Source organism: Eptatretus burgeri, chromosome 16 (genome assembly GCF_056783735.1).
Source record: "Eptatretus burgeri isolate ZD-2024b chromosome 16, Ebu_testis_v1, whole genome shotgun sequence".
In the NCBI taxonomy this organism is placed as follows: domain Eukaryota; kingdom Metazoa; phylum Chordata; class Myxini; order Myxiniformes; family Myxinidae; genus Eptatretus; species Eptatretus burgeri.
Window position 1 is genome coordinate 42,100,759 of NC_140976.1, and position 22,968 is coordinate 42,123,726.

The 22,968-nt window shown below is 47.3% G+C and overlaps 1 protein-coding gene across 9 annotated transcripts in view; it reads right to left on the reverse strand.

Moving 5' to 3' along the window:
* LOC147010952 (phospholipid-transporting ATPase VD-like) overlaps positions 1-22,968 on the reverse strand; it is a 180,233-nt gene that overhangs the window by 103,956 nt on the left and 53,309 nt on the right. For 7 of the 9 annotated variants that reach the window (XM_085860336.1, XM_085860338.1, XM_085860334.1 and 4 more), the window contains 3 exons: positions 9,037-9,231; positions 5,754-5,958; positions 4,343-4,431 (listed from right to left, as the gene is read on the reverse strand). In XM_085860336.1, the coding sequence (XP_085716462.1) occupies positions 4,343-4,431; positions 5,754-5,958; positions 9,037-9,231 (489 nt within the window). The remainder of the gene's footprint in view (positions 1-4,342; positions 4,432-5,753; positions 5,959-9,036; positions 9,232-22,968) is intronic. The other 2 variants (XM_085860339.1, XM_085860337.1) reach the window with 1 other exon arrangement.

The following is a 22,968-nucleotide window of genomic DNA, read 5'->3' on the forward strand; positions in this document are numbered from 1 at the left end:
GCTTCCAAATATTAAGTCTCAGGTGTCAATAATTTTGTTAATGTCATTTCTTTTTTTCTCTCATTTAAAAGGATATATTAAGTTCTGAATCAAAAACAATGGTTCTGTAATATTAACAGTGAAATAAAGAATTGTGGAGTCCAAATATTTTTGTCAATTTTTTTTTTTCTTTATAAGAGAAAATTGTGAGTTATTTGAAAAAAGTGCAAGGGTGCCAATATTCTTGGTCACGACTGCATGATGTCACTTCTCTACTTGCATTCAGTGGGGGAAATTAAAGAGGAATTTCCTCCTCCTAATGGATGCCAACCTACAGTTTGTCCACACTATATCCTTCAAATGCTGAGCATCAAATTGGAAGCAACATGTACCACTTTTAATGTCTTTAGTATGACTCAGGTTGGAGAATGTTTGGTGTAAGCAAGATACCATGGTCAGTCGAATTGCCGACCTCCCAGACTCAGAGCAGACACTCCAAACATGAGGCCACCGAGTCTGGTTCGAATGCAAATTTTGGACTCATTCTTGGGTATCACTGGTATGTTTCTTCATTTCAAAATAATAGGGATATCTTTTCCAAAGAAGTAAAATGTAATTGGAGTTAAAAAGTAGAGATTAAAAAAACCTCTAAAAAGTTAATCATAATTGGCACTTGTATAATATGAACATGCAAGTTGTACTTGATTAAAAACTTACACAAGAAATAGGAGCCAAGTTCCTCCTGATTGTATTATCTTTAAAATGTCAAATGTACCTCAGCCCTTTCCTTGGGATAGATGTTTAGAAGGCTGCACTATTGTGTCGAAAATGCAATTAAGCTAGGTGTTTTTAATATCAATGTTTTGTACCGATCAAAAGCATGCAGAAAACGAAGAATTAATGAGCAAGTATATGTGAGACAAGAAATAGAATGAACAAGTGGTGGTTCAAAGTACACCGCCCCCATGCCAAAGGAAAAATAACAAATCCTCTAACGCCCAGCGATGCTGCCTTGCAGTACGTGGAGTCAGAATTGGGAGTGAGCGGTGTGCAATAAATTGATTCAATGATTAATTACATCATTAAAATTTAACAATTGTAAAATAATTAATTTCTTAATCAATTTGGCTAATAGCATACCTAAACCACCACTGTTTCATCTGAATCTGTAACTTTTTGAAAATTAAGTAATTAATCAAAAAAAATGAATAATTAATCAATTGATTAATCAATACATAAAGAGCACTATTTATAGCCAAATCACTTGGTCACCGTGATGTCCAAATATCAGCTTCCTAGCTCAAAATATGCCTGAGATATTGCTGGGATGAGAAATAAAATAAGTAATAAATAAATCGATAATAATTAAGTAATTAATTGATTAATTTAAAAAACTATATAAAAGTGCCATTTTTTCCAAAGCACATCTTCACTTTTGTCCCCAAATTTCAGCCTTCGAGCTCAAAGGATGGCTGAGATATCGCCCAGACAAGCAAGAAAGAAAAAAAATAAAATTTTGTAAACATTGTCGAGGCTCGTATGAGAGCTAACACACAACGCACAGCAAGGGGGCATGAGAGAAGAGGGGCGGAAGAGGGAAGGACAAAACAGTGGGGAACAGAGACATAAGGAGATCTGTGGAAGGGAGAGAGATGGGGTGGGGAACATGGGGTACACAAGATGGACACCACAGGGACTTTCAGGAAGGAAAGCAGGGAATTTGAAGGAGGTGGGTTTGGGGTGGATTAACGTGGGAAGAAAAGATCGAGTTTTGGATGGGGGAAGATAAGAAGGGGTGGTGAACAACTGTTTTGAAGGCCTGGAAGGAAGAATGGGATTGAAGAGAGTGAGGGAGTTTATTCCAAAGGTGGGGAAAAACAAGGAATGAAAGAGTGAAGGTGAGCGATTTTGGTAGTTTAACCAGAAGGGGGTTGTTGGCGGACCTTGAGCGCCTGCGGAAATATGGTGGGGACAAATCGCAGACAGAGCAGGGGGGGGGGGCGAGACCGGCGGTGGAAGACAGAAAGACCACCGACCTGCCTGCCGGAGAAAGACCAACTCAGCCTCACCGCAGGAGATACCATCCATCCATCAATTGGGACCATATTCTGTGCAGAGCGTTGGTGCTGCCTAAGCAGTCTCCTTGGCTATTAGACACAATCCTGGACGGGTCACCACTCTGACACAGGATACCAGCATGCTGGCACTCATTTTTTGCCGACCTCGGAAGGATGACAGGCAGAGTCAACCCCACCTGGAATTAATTCAACAGCCGAGTGGGATTTGAACTCAGGATCCTAGGATCCCAAGCCCACCACTCTAACCATTAAGCCAACACCAGGCATGCAGGAGATACAAATGATAAATAAATCGATTAATTTATTCAAATAAATACGCAATTAATAAATTAATCCATTAATCAATAAATCGACCTGTCGTCTACCGTCTCCTCTCCGGTCTCGCCCCTCCCCCCCTGCTGTGTCTGCGATTTGTCCATACCATATTTCCGCAGGGCGCTCAAGGTCCACCAACAACCCCCTTCTGGTAAAACTACCAAATTCACGAATCACTGCTCACCTTCACTCACCCTTTCATTCCTCTTTTTTCCTGCCTTTGGAATAAACTCCCTCACTCTGTTCAATCAAATTCTTCCCTCTAGGCCTTCAAAACAGCTGTTCACCACCACCTCTTATCGTCCCCCATCCAAATCCTTGATCTTTTCTACCCCCGTTAATCCACCCCAAACCCACCTCCTTCAAATTCCCTGCTTTCCTTCCTGAAAATCTATAATAAATCGATAACAATTAAGTAATTAATAAATTAATTGATTGATAAATAAATAACAAATACTGTTTTTGCCAAAGCACATCTTCCATTTTGTCCCCAAATTTCATCTCCCTCGATCAAAGGATGGCTGAGACATCGCCCAGACAAAGAAACAAACAAGAAAACGGAGTAAAAACCAAGTACTCCCTTCCTTCGGCACCTGGCGATGACGTAATGCATTGCCTAGACATGGAATTTCGAAGGAGCAGTGTAGAAAGGGTGGTTGCATACAAACCAAAAATCAGGCATTACCATCACACGATTATTCAGTTCAAAACAAGAGCAAAATAAGACATCAATGCAACACAGAAACTGGACTTGGTGAGAATCACCAGTTTGCCTCACGATCGGGATTAATCAAATAACTAGAGTTGCACTCAATAGATCACATATCTGCACTAGACTAAACAGTTTTTGTTTTGTATTCCACCGATAGGCAGAATCTGCATTTGGACCTGAACCTGAACCAAAATCTCATCAGCTGATTCTTGTCACCTCACCAACTCATTCACCTAGTTTTGTCATAATCCATCCATAAACTTTTTGAAATATCATGCTCTCCATCGCTTTTGACCCAATCTCTCAAAAGTGACGAATCACTTGAAAAATTCTCATGTCCGGGTCCAAATCTTCACCAAAACCTAATTAATTAGTCCTTGTCAACCTGTCCACCAAATTTTGTCCCAATTCGTCAATAACTTTTTGAGATATCCTGCTCGCAGGCAAACAAACAGGGTTGAAAGCATAACCTCCGACCACCTTCAGGTGTGGAGGTAAAAACACAACACTCAATAATAAAACCCAAGGGCCATTCAGATTGTTTGTATCACACGCACGCACATACATACAATTTTGCTCTCTCACATTACAGGTGTTCAATGAACTTTTTTGAAATAATTCCAGGTTCTCTCGGGAGAGCATACTTTGGGCACATGGAAAAAAAAAAGTGAATCATCATCAGTTTGATATGAAAGCTGAACACAAACAGCAGGGTTTAAGGAGAAAATAGAGGGAGACTTGGACAAATGAGGGATGTGGGGAGGAATGAGAGTTAGGGGAAGATACATGGGGTGGACAAAATGGATACAGAAAGAAAGTTTAATGAAGGGAAAATGGGAATGGCTTGGAGATGGGAAGTTGGGGAAGGGGGGGGGGTTGATGAGGGGAGTAAAAATCATGCTTTTGCATTGGAGATGATCTGAGATGGAGGTGAACAACTGTCTTGAAAATCTGGAAGGAAGAATGAGATTGAAGAAAGTGTGGAAGATGGCTTTACAGGAAGGGGGGGGGAGGAACAAGCAGGTGGAGGTGAGCAGCGATTCTGGATTTTGGGAGTTTCACCAGGGGGTTGATGGTGGACCGTGTGCACCCTGCACAAACTTGGGGGGGGAGGCGAAGCATGGAAAGAGCAGAGGGTGCAAAACCAGAAATGAGGCGGTAGAACACAGAGAGACGACCAAACATCTGTGACAGATTATCGATTCAAAAATAAAAAAATCGCCAATTCAGTTGATGAAATAGCATTGACTATACGTACAAAATCCCTTTGAATGTCGTGATATCACGGTTTGGGCTTTCACATTCCACAAAGCTGGAGAAGTTCTTAGGTTCAAAAGTGCTGCATTCCTGTGAACAATCATCAGAAATATCAAATGAATACGTCTGAAGGAAATAATTACAGCATTCACACAAGCATGTAATGGGAAATTCAAGCAGAGAAATAAGAGATTCGGTTTAACATACCTGCCACCTTATAATAAAGAAATGTTTGTTCCCCTTACCTCCCATCCCCTCCCCTCACCACCCCAATTAAAAGAGCAAAACTGCAGCCATTATTTATATTACAACAATGTCATAGTCATAAATTCTGAAGAAGATATATTCAAGGATTTTGATGGTGTGCTCACCAACATGGAATGACAGGGCACTTTCCATGCCTTTTTAATCAGTGTCCGAAAGTCAATGAGCACACTCAAGTCTTAAGCTGGTGAACGCCAAAGATCATGCAATATTGACATTTGTTGATGTCTGCCAGCACTTGTTGTTTGTGGAAATAAGTTATCTGGCTTTACGTCCTGCTGAGAAACAGTGCACACTTCGAAGCCTCACCCTGCACGCAAAATATCAGGATGATAGTTTTGTCGCTGTCGAGATTCAAACCCAAGCTCGACAGCTCACAGACAGGTACGCAATGGATACCCTCATATAGGGTTCTGCTCTGCACCTCCACATCGACTGTCACCCTTATTCTGTCTCCCTGTTTTTCTCTGATGGGTTAACACCAAAAACATCAGCTTCCGCCTGCTTCCCATAGCAGTTGGCATGCCTCGATTACCATCTTGTTGATTTAATCCTTCATTTCCAGTAAAGGTATAAGCCTGGTGTTGGCTTAGTGGTTAGGGTGGCGGCTTGGGATCCCAGGGTCCTGAGTTCAAGCCCCGTTGGCTGCTGAATTAACACCAGGGGGTTGACTCAGCCTGTCACCCTTCCGAGGTCGGCGAAATGAGTGCCAGTGTACTGGTCCCGGTGTATGCCCCGGTTAGAATAGGTGTACCATATCCCTGTGTGTCGTAAGAGGCGACCAGGGTTGGCGTCAGGAAGGGCATCCGGCCATAAAACATTGCCTCAAGAAAAAGCCAAACCCCTGCACAGCAGGGAAAAATGGCTGTAAAAACGGTCAATATAAATATAATATATTTCCAGTAAAGGTATGACATCTTGTGTGAAAGGTCAAACTGCACAAAACTCTATTAAAACAGAGTTATACAAGTTGAATCGACCGTGTTCTGTGTCGACCGTTTATACCGATTCACCCAAAAGTCAAAAAACAGAAGTGTATGTTTAAACAAAATTGAGAAATAAAAGTACAGACAGAATAAAAAGAACGGGTGGGGGAAGAGATGAAAAATTAAGAATATAGGACAGAAACCACAAGCTTGGCAACTTACTGTGGCATCGCTTGCTTGTGCTGCATAGCGCAGTGTAGCGTTGTTCTCTCCATCTAATGAGGCAGTGTTGAGCATGCATACGTTGTGCTGCGTGGATGATGCAAGGAGGAGCAGGTCTGCAGGCACCACTTCACCTTGTTTTAACAGCACCAAATCTCCCACCTTGATGTCCTTCCAGAAATGCTCACAAAACCTATCCTCTGCACTGGTGTTCAACCAAATGTGAAAAAAACCAAAGAAAAATAAATGATGAAAATATTTTGCCAAAAACAGAAGCCATCATTAGTACAATGTAATGTCAGACATCTTGCACTGTACAAATTTCTTTGTCAAAGGGCACGTTTAAATGCGAATCAAATGTATATCAACGGCATTAGAGATTCAAATCAATTACATCGCATGCTCTTCGTATGTGGATGAAACAGTTGGAGTCACCATCATGCACCAATGAATGAAGTATCTGATAAAAACAATTGCTGAGCAAAAGCATCATGCAATAACCTTATCAAAATAATTATTACGATACAACACGAGCTGTTTAACCTGCACGGATGATGCAAGGAGGAGCAGTTCTGCAGGTGCCACATCATCTCAGTGCAGAAGGTTCAACTTCAATTAATTAAATGAAAAATAAAGTAATTTAATGAAACAATAATTAAGTAACAAGCACAACCATAAACAAACACACACACACACACACACACACACACATACACACACACACACACACACACACACACACACACACACACACACACAAACACACACACACACACACACACACACACACACACACACACACAAACACACACACACACACACACACACACACACACACACACACACACACACACACACACACACACACACACACACACACACACACACGATGGACAGTTCGGAATTATATCCACAGAATCCAAAAGTACTTACTTCAACCTCAAGTAGTACCACATGGCTCAACGTTTCGACCAACAATACAAGCTTTAACCGTGCATACTATAGCATTTGTCAAGAGCAAATTTCCTGTTGACCTCCTTTCAGATATACCCAGGGTGGAGCGGGTGGGCCTAATCAGTCGACCGATCACAAAGAAGGTTCAATTTCAATTAGTTTGTGAGACCTTGTGATATTGTGCCAATTCTACCATCAGCCAACGGCAAGCCTGCGTTACAACCGCTCACATCCGTTAAGGAGGTTCACTTAAATTACTACCTGTGAAACCTCGTTGTGTGTGGTGTTTTTCCTTGAACCTCAACACAACGCCTCCACTGATGAAGTCGCCGGGGGCATCGCTTTCGGGTTGTCTGTCCCCGTATGTACGCCCGTCCATGGCAATTTTCTGTTTTCTCTACAACCGTTTATCCGATTGACACAAAATTTTCACCATCGGTGCAACTTCCCATGTAGAATGTTTGTATGGCGTCATAGGTCATGCGGTGTGGCAGCCATATTGGAAAAAAAAGGAAAAACTTTGGACTTCTATCTCTGAAATCGCTCCAGAGAAAAAATTGAAACTTGGCACATGTCAAGTACTTCCCATGGGAAACAAGTGTGATTTTTTTGATGATGTCATTTGTGGTTTCATTTTGACATTATAATAGCACACGTCAAATGCTTTATCCAATCAGTATGAAAATTTTTGAGGTTCATCTGGGGCTAAATCGGTCACGTGGTTCGGCAGATATTATATTTTTTTTAAACACAAAAGCCTTGAAAACCTTTTTCGCCAAAACGGCTGAACAGATGAAGGCAAACCTTTCAAGAATAATCGCCTATCCACGAGGAACAAAAATTCTCCACCGATGATATTGTAAGTCACATGGTTTGGAAGCGATGATTTTTTTTTAAATAAAACTTTAAAAACCTTCTTCTCCAGAATGGCTTGACAGATCGAGGGGAAACCACCCACATGTTCTCCAAGCCTTGGGGATACCAGGGTGTTCACGAACAATTAATAGGTCACATGGTCTGGCAGCCATATTGGATTGAACGAAAATCTTTTTTTAAAAATTCTTCCTCTTGAACCGCTTCATCAATCGACGTGAAATGCCACAATTATGATCTAGTAGTCATAAGGAATATATATGTTTTAAATTTCAACCTGATCAGCTGCATGGTCTGGCAGCCAGAATTATTTCATATTTTGAATCTGGGTTCAGGGATTTAAATCAAACTTGGTACAAGTAATTATAATGATGTAATAATATCTGGCAGAGGCAGATCTTACCATGTTGCAATGTAAAAGAGTGCCCTTCCGTTTTTAATAATCCAATAAAGACCGTCAGACATATTATACATATATCTGGCTATCTTATCTCCTGACATTCAGTCATTAAGATTCCCTCTTGCTGTCCTTGGAATGAACAGGCTGTTTTCGACCAATATCCTGACGACCCTTGAAAAAACCTGTATGGCTTTATAGCACTACTTACTCTTCCGTATGCTGTACATGGCTGTGGGTAACAATTTTCTAGGGGACAGCTATGCTGCTGATGCAGTGCCCCCTGAAGAATAGAGCAGGAATTTGGAATATTTATATGGTGTTGTTGATAATAGCCTGGTGTTGGCGCAGTGGTTAGGGCAGCGGCTTGGGATCCAAAAGGTCCTGAGTTCAAGCCCCGTTGGGCCACTGAATTAATACACTAGGGGGTTGACTCAGCCTGTCATCCTTCCGAGGTCGGCGAAATGAGTACCAGTATACTGGGCCGGTGTATACCCCGGTTAAAATAGGTGTACCATATCCCTGTGTCGTAAGAGGCGACCAGGGTTGTGTCAGGAAGGGCATCCGGCGTAAAACATGTGCCAAATCACGATGCGGATCATACGGATGATCCGCTGTGGCGACCCTTCACGGGAGCAGCCGAAAGAAGAAGAAGAAGATATGGTGTTGTTGATAGTTTGCCTACTCTTTGCGAAGGACACCGTGGGATCTTCAGCATCCACAAATAATTCTGGCAGACGGGAAGCCCAGTTTAACATCCCTCCAAGGGATGGTACACAGATTGAGGAATCATCGTGCCTGAGAAACACAAGGATGACAGTTTATAGTTGGGTGAGGATTCGAACTCAGGCTGGATAGCTTAGAGGTGAGTGTGCGTACCTCTTGACTTCATAGCACTAGATCAGGTACCACAACATTCAGACCCTCTCCAGCGTGCAACTTTGGCAAGGTAACTAGTGAGCCTCCCACAGCGAGACTCTCACATGCAATATACTTTTCGTTACAGAAGGGCCCAACTAAGTGAGAGAAAAATAACTATCATGCAAAGGAAAGACAAACCTGCAATAGATAGAGACCTGCTTGTGGTTCATATTATGGTCCATACAGTGCCTTCGATAATCCTCGATCCCATCTTTGATGGCAATTGGGATCAGCACCGCGAGCAGAGGTAGGAATGTGATCTCTTTCTGGAATGCTTCTATGAATGGCACCCAGTTCAGGACCACCACTAATACAAAGTACAAGTTTGCAAACCTACCAGGCAACAATTAAACCTGGTTAAAAGGCATTTTACATTAAACAGTAAGATTTCGTTTATTAAAATAAGTATGATGAAAATGCATTTTCAAACAAGGATCTGAAATAATAAAGATGTGACAATACAAAACGAAGAGGAGGCTGGTGATTGCCTTGGTATTTCCAGTTGCAATGTGTGGATACGAGTCATGGACAGTGTAAAAGAAATAAAGGAAGGAAGGAAGGAAGGAAAGAAGGAAGGAGATTGACAGTTTTGAATTGTGGTGTTAGAAAAGTATGTTAAAAATTTCATGGACTGCAAGAAGAAGTAGAATTGCACTCAGGAGAGCACATATCTCCACCAGGCTGAAGAGTTTACGTTTTGTATCCCATTGATAGGCCGGATCTGCTGACCGAAAACAAAATCAAATTGGCTTATTCTTGTTACCTAACCAACTCATCCACCAAGTTTTGTCATAATCCAGCCACAAATTTTTGAGATATCATGCTATATGTTGGCCTATATCGTTTTTGGTCCTATTTCTCAATGGTGAAGAATCACTGATAAAAATATTTAAAAAAATTATCGTGCACGGATCTTCACCAAAATCAAATCAATTAATCCTCGTCACACACCCAACCTGTCCACCAAGTTTTGTCCGAATCTGTGCATAACTTTTCAAGATATCGTGCTATACAATATAGTTTTTAGCTCTGTCACTCAATGGTGAAGGAGAGAGAGGAGATTGGAACCATACTCTGTGTAGAGCGTTGGTGCTGCCTAAGCAGTCTCCTTGGCTGTTGGGCACAATCCTGGACGGGTCGCCACTCTGACACAGTATACCAGCATGCTGTCACTCATTTTGCTGACCTCGGAAGGATGGCAGACCAAGTTCAAACCCCACCTGGTATTAATTCAACAGCTGAGCGGGATTTGAATTCAGGACCCGAGGATCCAAAACCCGCCACCCTAACCATTAAGCAAACACCAGGTATAATAGTGAAGAATTACGTAAAAAATTATGGGATCAGCAGGATCTTTACAAAAATCTAATAATTTTGTCCTTGTCACACATCCAACCTGTCCACGAAATTTCGTCCGAATCCATCCACAGAGATAGACAGATAGGGGTGAAAACAACCTCCACCCACCTTCGGTGGCGGAGGTAACTAGAACAGCACTCGGAGTGCATACTTCCACTGGGCTGAACAATTTACGTTTTGTGTCCCACATTCCCATAGTCCAGATCTGGATCTGGACCTCCAAAATCTAATTTGTCTTGTTCTTGTCATAAGCCCAACCTGTCCATCAAGTTTCATCTGAATCCCTCCACAACTTTCTGAGTTTAATCGTGCTATATAGATCGTTTTTGGCCCGATCTCTCAATGGTGAAGAATTACTTAAAAATTGTACTTTCCGGATCCGGGTCTTTACCAAAATCAAATAATTTCGTTCTTGTTACACACCAAACCTCTCGACCAAATTTTGTCCGAATCAGTCCAAAACTTTTTGAGATATCCTGTTCACTGACAAACAAACAATCCAACAGACAGACAGACAAACCTCCACCCACCTTGAGGAAACGAAAGGATATAACCTCCATAACACAAATAACCTCCATAACAAAAGGATGGGAAGGCTCCAAAAATACTTTGAAACACATCTCTCAGACCTGGCCGAGGAAACCTGATTGTTGTAGTAATACATATTTGTTACAGTTTCAAGCACCATCGGGAGTTTAACTTCTTTAAAACCTACCATGGATGGCTTGCTCTGAGTTTGATCATCTGGAGTGACAATGGAGCCAAATTTGCATCCATAATTATTAATGTCATTTGAAGACTTGGTAAATGTTACAATTCACTGCACGGTACATTTCAATTACCTCAATACATCTCCAACATGAAAAATAAAGAAAAGCATCTTCTAGTATATTTCAGAAACATAAACAACAGTTAATCCTAGGTGTGCCATTCAGATTCGTAGATGTGCACAGGCTCATAAAAATGGAAGATCCGTGTTCACGCTGTTGGATTTAAATATGGAAATTAAATGAAAAGCTCATTGTCAGTGTTCTTTGTGCAACGAGTGGAATGAGATAAAGCATAATGTGTGGTATTATTCCTGACTGCAAGCCTCTTAACTTGGTGATCAGTCAGGCCGAGACAATGTTTTTGTGTGACGAGACATCTGTGATGACAGATGACACTTGTTGCTAACAGGTCATGCAGCAAATGCAGTGATGGGACTCGATCTGTGCCCGATTGCCTGGTCGGGTTAGGGGGTTTGATTTATATTTATTAACGAGATTAGTATAGTCACGAGTAAACAATTTGCAGTATGTCATCCTGATGAGCACAGAACAAGGCCAAAATCTGGATCCGTGGCTCTGCTTTCATTTATCCGTGATCAAAGTATAAGTCTCAGTCTTCAAAGACCTGAGTGTCACATGGACGCCGTCGTAGTTTGGAGGTTTGGAGGAGATGTGTCTGCAAAACTTATGTTAATAACGTCAGTGTTGTGTCACATCAAGGGTCAGCGTGCTCGTTATACATACAGATATGTATGTATGTATGTATGTATGTATATATATATTATATATATATATATATATATATATATATATATATATATATACATACATACAGGTAAAACAGTGCTAAATTCACACACATACCATGAACGATACGAGTAGAATTCCCACTCAATGAAGCCTCACTTTCCCCATATTAGTAGCCAACGTTCCAGACAGAAAGGCTTAATAATATGCCAAACATCATGTGCACTGTTCATAATCTACAGTCAGGACATCAAGAACAAAAAACGAATTCCAAAACAAACCCTTACAGGTTTATAAAACAAATATATTGTTGCGAATTCACGCCCGCCTGCGTGCAAGCGGCCACGTAACTCGAATCGTGGCACGTCGCCCACCGGACAGACAATTCTGTCGTGACCCTCTCGGACTAACGCCGGGAGCTAGTCACGGGTGGGCCTTTCAGCCTCACCACGATCGTGCCAATCGGCCCCCCGCGTGGGATAGGGTTGTTCGCCAAATTCGACCTACCTAAGTACCCACGCGGAGGGTAGACCGGGCGATCGCACCTCGCCGCAGGTCGACTCCGGACACAGGCCACTTAAGCGACCCGTTCCGTACTATCGGGATAACCGAGCGGTGTTATCGTCGGCCTCGACGGTTCCGATTAATTATCGGGCGTATTAAGCCCACTACCAACCCTTTACGTGAAGCAAGATGCAGATTCAATTAAAGAAAAGACGAAACGAAACGGGAAAAACAGTTCAACATAATGCACATTTATTCCGCGGCACACGGAGAGCACACATATACAATTACAACAATTATGCACCAAAAGCAGATGTAACAAAAGAAACACAACAATGCAGATCTACTACCGACTACGCCAGCACACGGCAACACTTACACAGTTTTACTTTACAGACGGCGCCGCCAACACATTTACTCAAAAGCTAAAGAAAAGGGCCACCCTCAAAGACAAGGGGGCAGACGGGGCCTGTGGGCCGCGAGACCGGGTGGATCCTACCCGTGTCTTGTGATGAGCCGCAAATGTCGCGGCGCCCCGACTCCGCGCTCCTTCGCAGGTTTCGTTGGCACTGCTTGGAGTGGGGTGGGAACGGGGCCCCCTTTTCGCACTATCTCAGCGCGGGGGGAAAAAAGGGGGGAATTGTTGATGCTCCCGGAAAGAGGATAGCTGGCTTGCTTGGGTCCCGTGACGAGCGACTCCACTGCGAGCTCGTCGCCGACCGCCGTCTTCCTTGCCTTGCACCCGAGCTATTCGACCTCCTCCCCAATTCTCCTCAGCCGACTGCAGCAAACCACCTCGACCGCACTCCAGGCTTCAGGCTTCCCCTCTCTGCAGCTCCCCGACAGACTCCGAACCCCGACAGACTGCCACTCTCCAGACCCGACTTGACTCACGGCTCCACAGACTGCTCCTCTCCAGACCCGACTTGACTCACGGCTCCACAGACTGCTCCTCTCCAGACCCGACTTGACTCACGGCTCCACAGACTGCTCCTCTCCAGACCCGACTTGACTGCCTCGACCTTTTCTCCAACTCTGACTGCCTCGAACTGACTAAATTCGCCCCGCGCTCGGCGCTTTATAGTCTGGCAGGAGAACCCATATGCAAATTTCTGGATCAGAACGAGCTCGGGGGTGGAGCCACGCTCGCCCATTGGACGGAGAAAAAGGGGCGTGAGTCTCCCCTGTTCCTCGAATTTGCATATATCGATTCTACTCCGACGCGCCTGGAGGCGGGGCCAAACTGCCCCGCGCTTACTGATTGGACGGATCAGAAGTGGGCGTGTATCATTCCTGATCCGACTTCTCCTCGGAAAGGCCGCTATTTGCACCCGCGGCTCGGCGCGCGTCCCGCACGAGGCCAGGACAGCCTGACGCTCGGTTCCCACAAGCGTGGCGGGAATGGCCGTAGAAGGAGAGGCGAAGGTGGTGGAGGGTTTAAAGTGCTGGTCCATGGCCATGGCGACGTTTGGAATGGTGGTGATGCGATGTTTGCGGGAGCGAGTTGTGAAGGTAAAGGTCGTGGCTGTTGGCGTTGTTGTTGTTGTGAAGCGGCGTTGCGGTTGGTGGTTGTTGTGTGATGGCGGTTGCGACGTGGTTGGTTCAAAATAAAGATAGAACAGAAAACGGCTATCTTAAAGGGTCGCAGCCGGAATGAATCACATTTATTCCCTCTAAACAACGGGTTTGGGGCTAACTACACATGTACTTACAGAGATATCTCACCTACGGGACCTGAATGGTGGTTTGCGAATTTCCTCAACCGCAACAATATATATATTATATATATATATATATATATATATATATATATATATATATATATATATATATATATATATATATATATATATATTGTTGCGGTCTTCGCGCCCGCCGGCGTGCGGACGGCCACGTAACTCGAATCGCGGCACGTCGCCCACCGGACGGACAATCCAGTCGTGACGCTCTCGGACTAACGCCGGGAACCAGTCACGGGTGGACCTTCGGTCCCACCGCGATCGAGCCAATCAGCCCCCGCGTGGGATAGGGTTGCTCGCCAAATTCGAACTACCTAAGTACCCACGCGGAGGGTAGACCAGGCGATCGCACGTCGCCGCAGGTCGACTTCGGACACGGGCCACTTAAGCGACCCGTTCCGTACTATCAGAATAACCGAGCGGTGTTATCGTCGACCTCGACGGTTCGATTAATTATCGGGCGTATTCAGCCCACTACCAACCCTTTACGTGAAGCAAGATGGGGATTCAATGGAGGAAAAGACGAGCGAAGCGGAAACAGTTCAACAATAAAGCACATTTATTCGCGGCACACGGGAAGCACACAAATACAATTCCACCAAATGCACACAAAAAAAGAAAACACAATTCCATTTACACAAAAAGCAAACATAAAAGTGAAAACACAGTGCAGAGCTAATACCGACTACCGAGCACACGGCAACACTTATACAATTCTACTTCACAGACGGCGCCGACAACACATACCCAAAACCAAGGAAAAGAAATACCCTCAAGAATGAGGCAGGCCTGAGGCCGAGACCGGGTCGGGCCTACCCGTCTGGTGATGAGACGCGGAGCGGCGATGGCCCCGCAACCCGCGGGCCTCGTGGACAGTGCCTGGCAGGGGGTGGGAACGGGGCCCCCTTGGTCGCACTATCTCAGCGCGGGGGGAAACAGGAGGGGGTTGCTGATGCTCGGGGTATAGAGGATCTTTATTATCCCTGGTGTGCGTCTCCACCTCGGCCAGGTCGCGCTGCCGGCCTCCCTCGGGCGTGCAGCTCCTGGCACCGACGCGAGCACCCCCTCGTCTGACTCTCTTCAGCTTCTCCAGCCACTGCAGGCTTCGGGCTCCAGTCTTCCACACTCGTCCCCTCCGTTCCGACTCCTTCTCGTTCTCGACTCCCTCTCGTTCTCGTTTGCGACTCTCTTCTGACTGACGAACACCGTCCTTTTATCCCCCCGTAACTTCGCCTTTGACCCCCTCCCTTTGACCTTTCACCTCGCTCCCCATTGGCCCGAGAAAAAGTGGGCGTGAAGGCTTTTTGATCCACAAATTTGCATATATCGATCGTTCTGGAGGCGGGGCCAAATCGCCCCTCGCTCAAAGCTTTTGAAGCACAAAATCCGTGATTTTGTACACGCTGTTCAACGTGCGCCCTACACGAGTCCAGCATCGGTGCCCATGAGTGGCGCGAGATGACGGTGATGCGATGGTGGCGAGTTGTGACGGTAAAGGTCGTGGCGGTTGTGGTGAAGCGGCGTTGTGGTTGGTGGTTGTTGTTGTGGTTGTGATCATGGCGGTTGGTCCAAAATAAAGATAGTAAAAGAAAAACGGCTATCCTGAAGAGTCGCAGCACGTATAAATGACATGTATTCCCACTAGACAACGGGTTTGGGCCTAACTACACATGCACTTACCGAGATACCTCACCTAAGGGACCTGAATGGTGGTTTGCGAATTTGGTAACCACAACACTACCCCTTCCTTTTACAGACTCGTCCCGAGTCGTCAAATTTTCGTGTGCCATCATGTGTAGTTTTCCCCTAGTACATTTTACCTACGGATCCCTGAGTGCGACATTCATGGTATTCGTGTCCCCAAAATAAATAACCTGAGGGCTGCCTAACTATCTAAACAAACTCACTCATACGGACGACTTAAATAAAATTGCCGGCGCTAAGACATACATGCCGGGGGCGCACTCATATGTACAGTACATCTTAACCTTAACTTACAAATTTTACACTAAACCATGGCCCAGGATCATTGACTCTGCAAAAGAAAGCAGTTAGCAGGGAGCCAGGCTGCCCACATGCAGTCTCTGGCTCAAACAATGCAGGTGACAGGGAACGGGCTGGCTTGCTCACACGCAGTCCAAGGCCTTCCCTTTTGAACTGAACTCAGTGAACCACAACGGTGCTTGGGCTGCACAAACGCAGTCTCCGTGCCAGCTCAAGTGGCACACGCAATGAGCACAACGAATGGATGCATGAACACAAACACGGTGCACGGGCCGCCACTGCAGGCCCGTGTTGTAGCTGCCAACAGGGCAGTTCTCGCAGCTTGCAAACTGTTGCCTTGTGGATCCTGGCGCACATGGAAATGAACAGGGGGGGCAAAGCAAAATTGAACGGGGCTGGTGAACCTGGGCAGTGGGCATGGCATGGCAAAGGTGAGCAGGCAAACACAGCCGGCAGATGAACTGGCTGGCACAGGCCTCGAAGAAAAACAGCCAGCAGATGAACTGGCCGGCACAGGCCTCGAAGAAAAACAGCCAGCAGATGAACTGGCCGGCACAGGCCTTGCAGCACACAGCTGCCGATGAACTTGGCCGGCCTCCGCCTTGAAGCAAAACACGGCCAGCCGATGAAGTTGGCCAGCCTTTGCCGTTCAGTGGAGGTTGGTGGAGGGAGTGCGGTGGTGCTGGCCACTCGGAAGGCGGGCTCGGACCTACCTACCTGTCTCCCTCCCAACCTATCGCCTTTGCCTGTCACTGTACATACCCACTCCCTTAATTTGTCAAACCCCAATTTAGCCCCAACTTATTTTTTTGTTGTTTTTATTTTTACTTCCCCACTATAAATCGTCCCCTAACCCCCTTTATCGTCTTTGTTCGGCTAACCTATCCTGTCACCTAGCCTACTCCCAACCCCTACGTTCCCTTCCCGGAGGGGAACAAGGGAGAGCTAACGTCCTGTGCTGAGGCCCAACTCAAGCCTCAGAATGGCCTCCCCAGAGTTCGGCGATCTTAACACCAAGTGGGTCCAGCGGCCCACAACGACAGCGAGGGGATGGATGGTGCGGAGGGGTACATCTCCTAATCTACCCTAACCATTCAACTGTTACACTACCCCGGGGCTTTCAACAAGCGCCTCTAGCTTAAACTATTGGTTCTATAAACCCAGATTCCCGTCGCCTGTGTTGGTGTCCTTACAATTTCGGGCCTCGCCCCCCAATTTTCTCTCCGTGCCCTCACACGGTCTCCTGGCTAGGACACGTGGCTCCCTTTGGCAGGCACGACCCTCTGCCGAATCTCCCGCTATGGCACCCCCGGGCACTACACTGCCTCCGAGCCTACCAGCTCCCTAACACCGGGAGTGCCCCCATGGCACCTCCCCACAAACGCACACGTGGCAGGCCGGCCTCCCGAAGACCCCTTTCCGAGGGTCACCCGTGCCCACAACACTGCCCACGCGGCTTAATGGCGCCCGGGCCCCCGCACCAAGCAGGCGCACCCGTGCCCACTACTCTATCCCCCCCCCATGGGCCCTTGGCCTACCGCGGCCGACTAGCCTGGTGCCCAGGGTACCCACTCAGCAATACTCACCTTTCGCAGCCACGCTCCCAAGCCCGTCAACAGGGCTCCTGCACCCCTCCAAATGGGTCTCGAGCCTACTTTCCCACCAACAACAAAACGACCTCCATTTTTCAATTTGACTAACCCAGCTAACTCACTCTACACTGACCCCGGGGTCCCTTGGGCGGGAGTCACTCCTCCCCCCAATCACTCATCGCACCATGCATTCCCCATTCACTCCACACACACAGACCCGCTGGCCTCACTCACTCATCATGTACTCACCTCTCAACTCTTCAACACTTCAACACACACACCACTGAACTCTGCCATCCTCCTAACTACATCCCCTAACTAACTCGTGCTCCCACGTCGTCCCTTAAACTACAGCACGTTCCTTTTAACTACGTAGCTAAGCTACGTCCCCTCTACACATTCATAAGTCTGTCCATGTCTCCAAATAAATCATTTTATTTCCCAACCTAAATCTGGCTACAATCCCTCTAACTAATCCATTCCACGGACTCCATGAGGACTTACCCCTGCCCCATGAAGTCGGTCTAACTAAGCTAACCCTTCCCCCTAACTAGTTTTCATCCTGTGCCCAGGCCTGGTGCCCGGGGTACCCTGTACACCCGAAAGTGAGGCTTGCTGTTTTCCCTTTTTTTTTTCTCTTTACATGCGCAGCACCTGCGCGGCAACTCAGAGCTCGCGCACTTTACACCTGCCCGTGACGTCATGCAGCTGCACGTGTTCCTCGTCCCTCCTTGGACGGGACCATCCGGCAGAGATACCCCTCCTGCCGGATTCCAACCCCACGTGCAGCCATGACGTCACCGTGCGCATAAAAAACAAGCCCCACGTCTCGAGGGGTTCCCCACGCGAACACATGTGCTTTGCCCGTTGGAGCTTAACACACACGATCGCGTGGAGAACCCGTCCGGTCCAAATCCATTTACCTGCCTAAACTTTGTCCGTCCGCGGGATCGGCAAATCCACCGCGTGCGTTTCCGGACCGGGACTTCACTCTCGCAAGCGAGCACGTGGTGGTCTCGTGCGTTGCACAGCACGAACCGCGTGCTCCCTGCTGGGTGAACCCGGCACGGTCCCCGAAATAGCTACAGCCGCTACTCGGCTTTCTTTCTTCTCATGTCGCCTTCGTCGTCGCCATTCAACCCACGCACACCTGCGTGTTACGACGCACACAGTCCACTCCATCACATTCACACGGGGAGACGCGGCTGCGTGCTCCCGCATGCCAACCGACATCTCCCTCTCATACCGCTCTCTCACACACACGGTCTCCCTTGCACACAGCGACCTTGCACACGGCCGTTCACTCACGCGTGCGGGGGCACTCACCCGCGGTGCCTCACTCGCACTCCGTGCCTCACTCATACACGCGGGGGCACTCAACCGCGGTCCCTCATCCACACACCGTGCCTCACTCACACACACGGGGGCACACACCCGCGGTGCCTCACTCACAAACACGGCCTCACTCACACACGCGGGGGCACTCACCCGCGGTGCCTCATCCACACTGGCCGTTTCACTCACACCCACGGCCTCTTCCACACACGATGCCTCATCCACACACGGCGTGCTGGGAAGCACGTACTCCGGCACCATCGCCACCACACCACTCACACACGGGGTCTCTACCACACACGGGGACGCACTCACGCCTTGCACCACACACACAGGGACAACCACACTGGGGATTCGAGTCCCCACAAGGGTCTCCGGGGCCTCTATACCCCCAAGCTCGCCGTGCACCCGTCCACAGCACTCCTCCTCAACCTCGCAAGCACGACCGAACTCACCTGGTCGTGACTCGCCTCAAGGGGGCATACTCCCTCCCCTCGTTCCTGGAGGAGGCCATCCAGGTGCTCGCACTGGGTCTCTACCCAGTCCGCCAGCTCACCCCCATTGTCCTCCACTACCTCTGTGTGTGTGTATGCGTCACTTACCCCGTCTTCCTCGTGTAGTCTTTCCTCTATTTTTTCTATCTCCCGTGTCTCTGCCAACTCTTCACCCTTTACCTCCCTTGTCTCAACTATTATTTCCTTTGTCACGGCCTTTTTTAATCCTTTCTGTGTCTCCGCTTTTACCTCCTTTCGCAGGTTTTCAACTTTGTCTGTCATTTCCCGATGTCTTTTCTCACAGTCCTCCTTCACGGCTCCCAATCCCTCCTTTATTTTCCCTTGTTCTCTTTTTAATTCCTCTATCGCCGTCGTGTTCCTCCCTATTTCCTCCTTTATTTGGTCTTGTCCCTGTTTTACTTCTCCCAATCCTTTTCCTACTTTGTCTATTTTTCCAACCACCGTCTTTATTTCGTTTACCCTCTCTTGTTTACTTTCTTCCATTGCGACTCTCACTCCTTTTACTTTCTCTTTTAACCCGGTCACCTCCGCTCGTATCGTGTCGACTTCCTTTTTCATTTCGTTTTTTAGTTCTTCCAAGCTTCCTTTTAGGCTCATTCCCATGTTCTGCGTCTCACCCCGCAGCTCTTTCATTTCTTCCCTCATTTGCTGTGTATTCGCATCCATCGTCGTTTTCACTTCATTTGTATTTGTATCCATCTTTTCGTTCATTTGTTTGTTCATGCCTTTCATTTCGTTTTTCATTTCATTTGTATTTGTATCCATCGTCGTTTTCACTTCATTCATTTGTTTGTTCATTGCCGCCAGCATGGCGCATAGCTGGGCCATGTTGGATGCACTCAGCTGAGCCGTTTCGGCAAGGGTTGGGGAAGGGTCTTGGTGGAGAGGGGGGGGGGGAGGTGTCATACACCGCGGCCGCTGCCGCACCCACCTCGGGCCCTGGGTTCAGTTGGGCGAGTCCGTGTTCCTGCACAATCAACATTTCCTGCTCGGGGATTCCATCCTGGACCATGGATCCTACACATTCTACATCCATTTCTAATACCCCCGGCTCCCGCTCGCCTTGAGACGCCATCTTGCTTCTCGTGAAGGGTTAATTTGAATCGCTCGTAATTTGGAGGGAATCGGGGGTCGCTTCTCTCACCCCTGGACCGATTCCCGTGAATTTAGCCGGAGACAGGAGAGCCCGTTTTCCTGTTCTCCGATACAGTGCCGCGAGGAGGGCGATGGATTTGTATCCCACTCCTGACACCAGTGTTGCGGTCTTCGCGCCCGCCGGCGTGCGGACGGCCACGTAACTCGAATCGCGGCACGTCGCCCACCGGACGGACAATCCAGTCGTGACCCTCTCGGACTAACGCCGGGAACCAGTCACGGGTGGACCTTTCGGTCCCACCGCGATCGAGCCAATCAGCCCCCGCGTGGGATAGGGTTGCTCGCCAAATTCGAACTACCTAAGTACCCACGCGGAGGGTAGACCGGGCGATCGCACCTCGCCGCAGGTCGACTTCGGACACGGGCCACTTAAGCGACCCGTTCCGTACTATCAGAATAACCGAGCGGTGTTATCGTCGACCTCGACGGTTCGATTAATTATCGGGCGTATTCAGCCCACTACCAACCCTTTACGTGAAGCAAGATGGGGATTCAATGGAGGAAAAAGACGGCGAAGCGGAAACAGTTCAACAATAAAGCACATTTATTCGCGGCACACGGAAGCACACAAATACAATTCCACCAAATGCACACAAAAAGAAAACACAATTCCATTTACACAAAAAGCAAACATAAAAGTGAAAACACAGTGCAGAGCTAATACCGACTACCGAGCACACGGCAACACTTATACAATTCTACTTCACAGACGGCGCCGACAACACGCCACCCAAAACCAAGGAAAAGAAATACCCTCAAGAATGAGGCAGGCCTGAGGCCGAGACCGGGACGGGCCTACCCGTCTGGTGATGAGACGCGGAGCGGCGACGGCCCCTCTCTCCGCGGGCCTCTGGGACAGTGCCTGGCAGGGGGGAGGGAACGGGGCCCCCTTGGTCGCACTATCTCAGCGCGGGGGGAAACAGGAGGGGGTTGCTGATGCTCGGGGTATAGAGGATCTTTATTATCCCTGGTGTGCGTCTCCACCTCGGCCAGGTCGCGCTGCCGGCCTCCCTCGGGCGTGCAGCTCCTGGCACCGACGCGAGCACCCCCTCGTCCGACTCTCTTCAGCTTCTCCAGCCACTGCAGGCTTCGGGCTCCAGTCTTCCACACTCGTCCCCTCCGTTCCGACTCCTTCTCGTCTCGACTCCCTCTCGTTTCTCGTTTGCGACTCTCTTCTGACTGACGAACACCGTCCTTTTATCCTCCCCGTAACTTCGCCTTTGACCCCCTCCCTTTGACCTTTCACCTCGCTCCCCATTGGCCCGAGAAAAAGTGGGCGTGAAGGCTTTTTGATCCACAAATTTGCATATATCGATCATTCTGGAGGCGGGGCCAAATCGCCCCTCGCTCACCGATTGGACGGCAAAAAGTGGGCGTGTGTCGTTTTTGATCCGTTTTTGAAGCACAAAATCCGTGATTTTGTACACGCTGTTCAACGTGCGCCCTACACGAGTCCAGCATCGGTGCCCATGAGTGGCGCGAGATGACGGTGATGCGATGGTGGCGAGTTGTGACGGTAAAGGTCGTGGCGGTTGTGGTGAAGCGGCGTTGTGGTTGGTGGTTGTTGTTGTGGTTGTGATCATGGCGGTTGGTCCAAAATAAAGATAGTAAAAGAAAAACGGCTATCCTGAAGAGTCGCAGCACGTATAAATGACATGTATTCCCACTAGGCAACGGGTTTGGGCCTAACTACACATGCACTTACCGAGATACCTCACCTAAGGGACCTGAATGGTGGTTTGCGAATTTGGTAACCACAACAATATATATATATATATATATATATATATATATATATATATATATATATATATATATATATGTATATAAATATAAAACATTGGCAAGCATTGTGCCACCGAGCAAGGCAGCAGCAGCTCGACGAGGGTCAAGTGAATTAGCAGATGGAAATCGGGGAGCCGTAGTGGAGGGGAGGGGTTACATGATTAAATAATCAGGGTTATGGGATAAGAATTATGTTTTGTTTTGGTTTAAGGGATCGGGATACACTGCTGGTCACAAGTTTAAGAACACCCCCATTTTTTCGTTTTTACTGAAATTTAAGCAGTTCAATCCAGTGAATAACCTGAAATGGTACAAAACTAAGTGGTAAACTGACAGAGGTTTAAAAAATTTTTAGGTTACCAAAAACTGAATAATGTAAATTTCAGAGTTGTTAAAAAGGCCCTTTTCAGGGAGCAAGTAATGGGTTAGCAACTGCAGCTGTTCTGCAGCAATGGAAGTAAATTAAGCCTTGAAAGTTGATGCAAACAATTCCTACAAGTGTCCCAACTTTTATTGATTAGTTACAAACCCTCTGTCTGTATAAAAGCAGTGTTGAAATAGACTG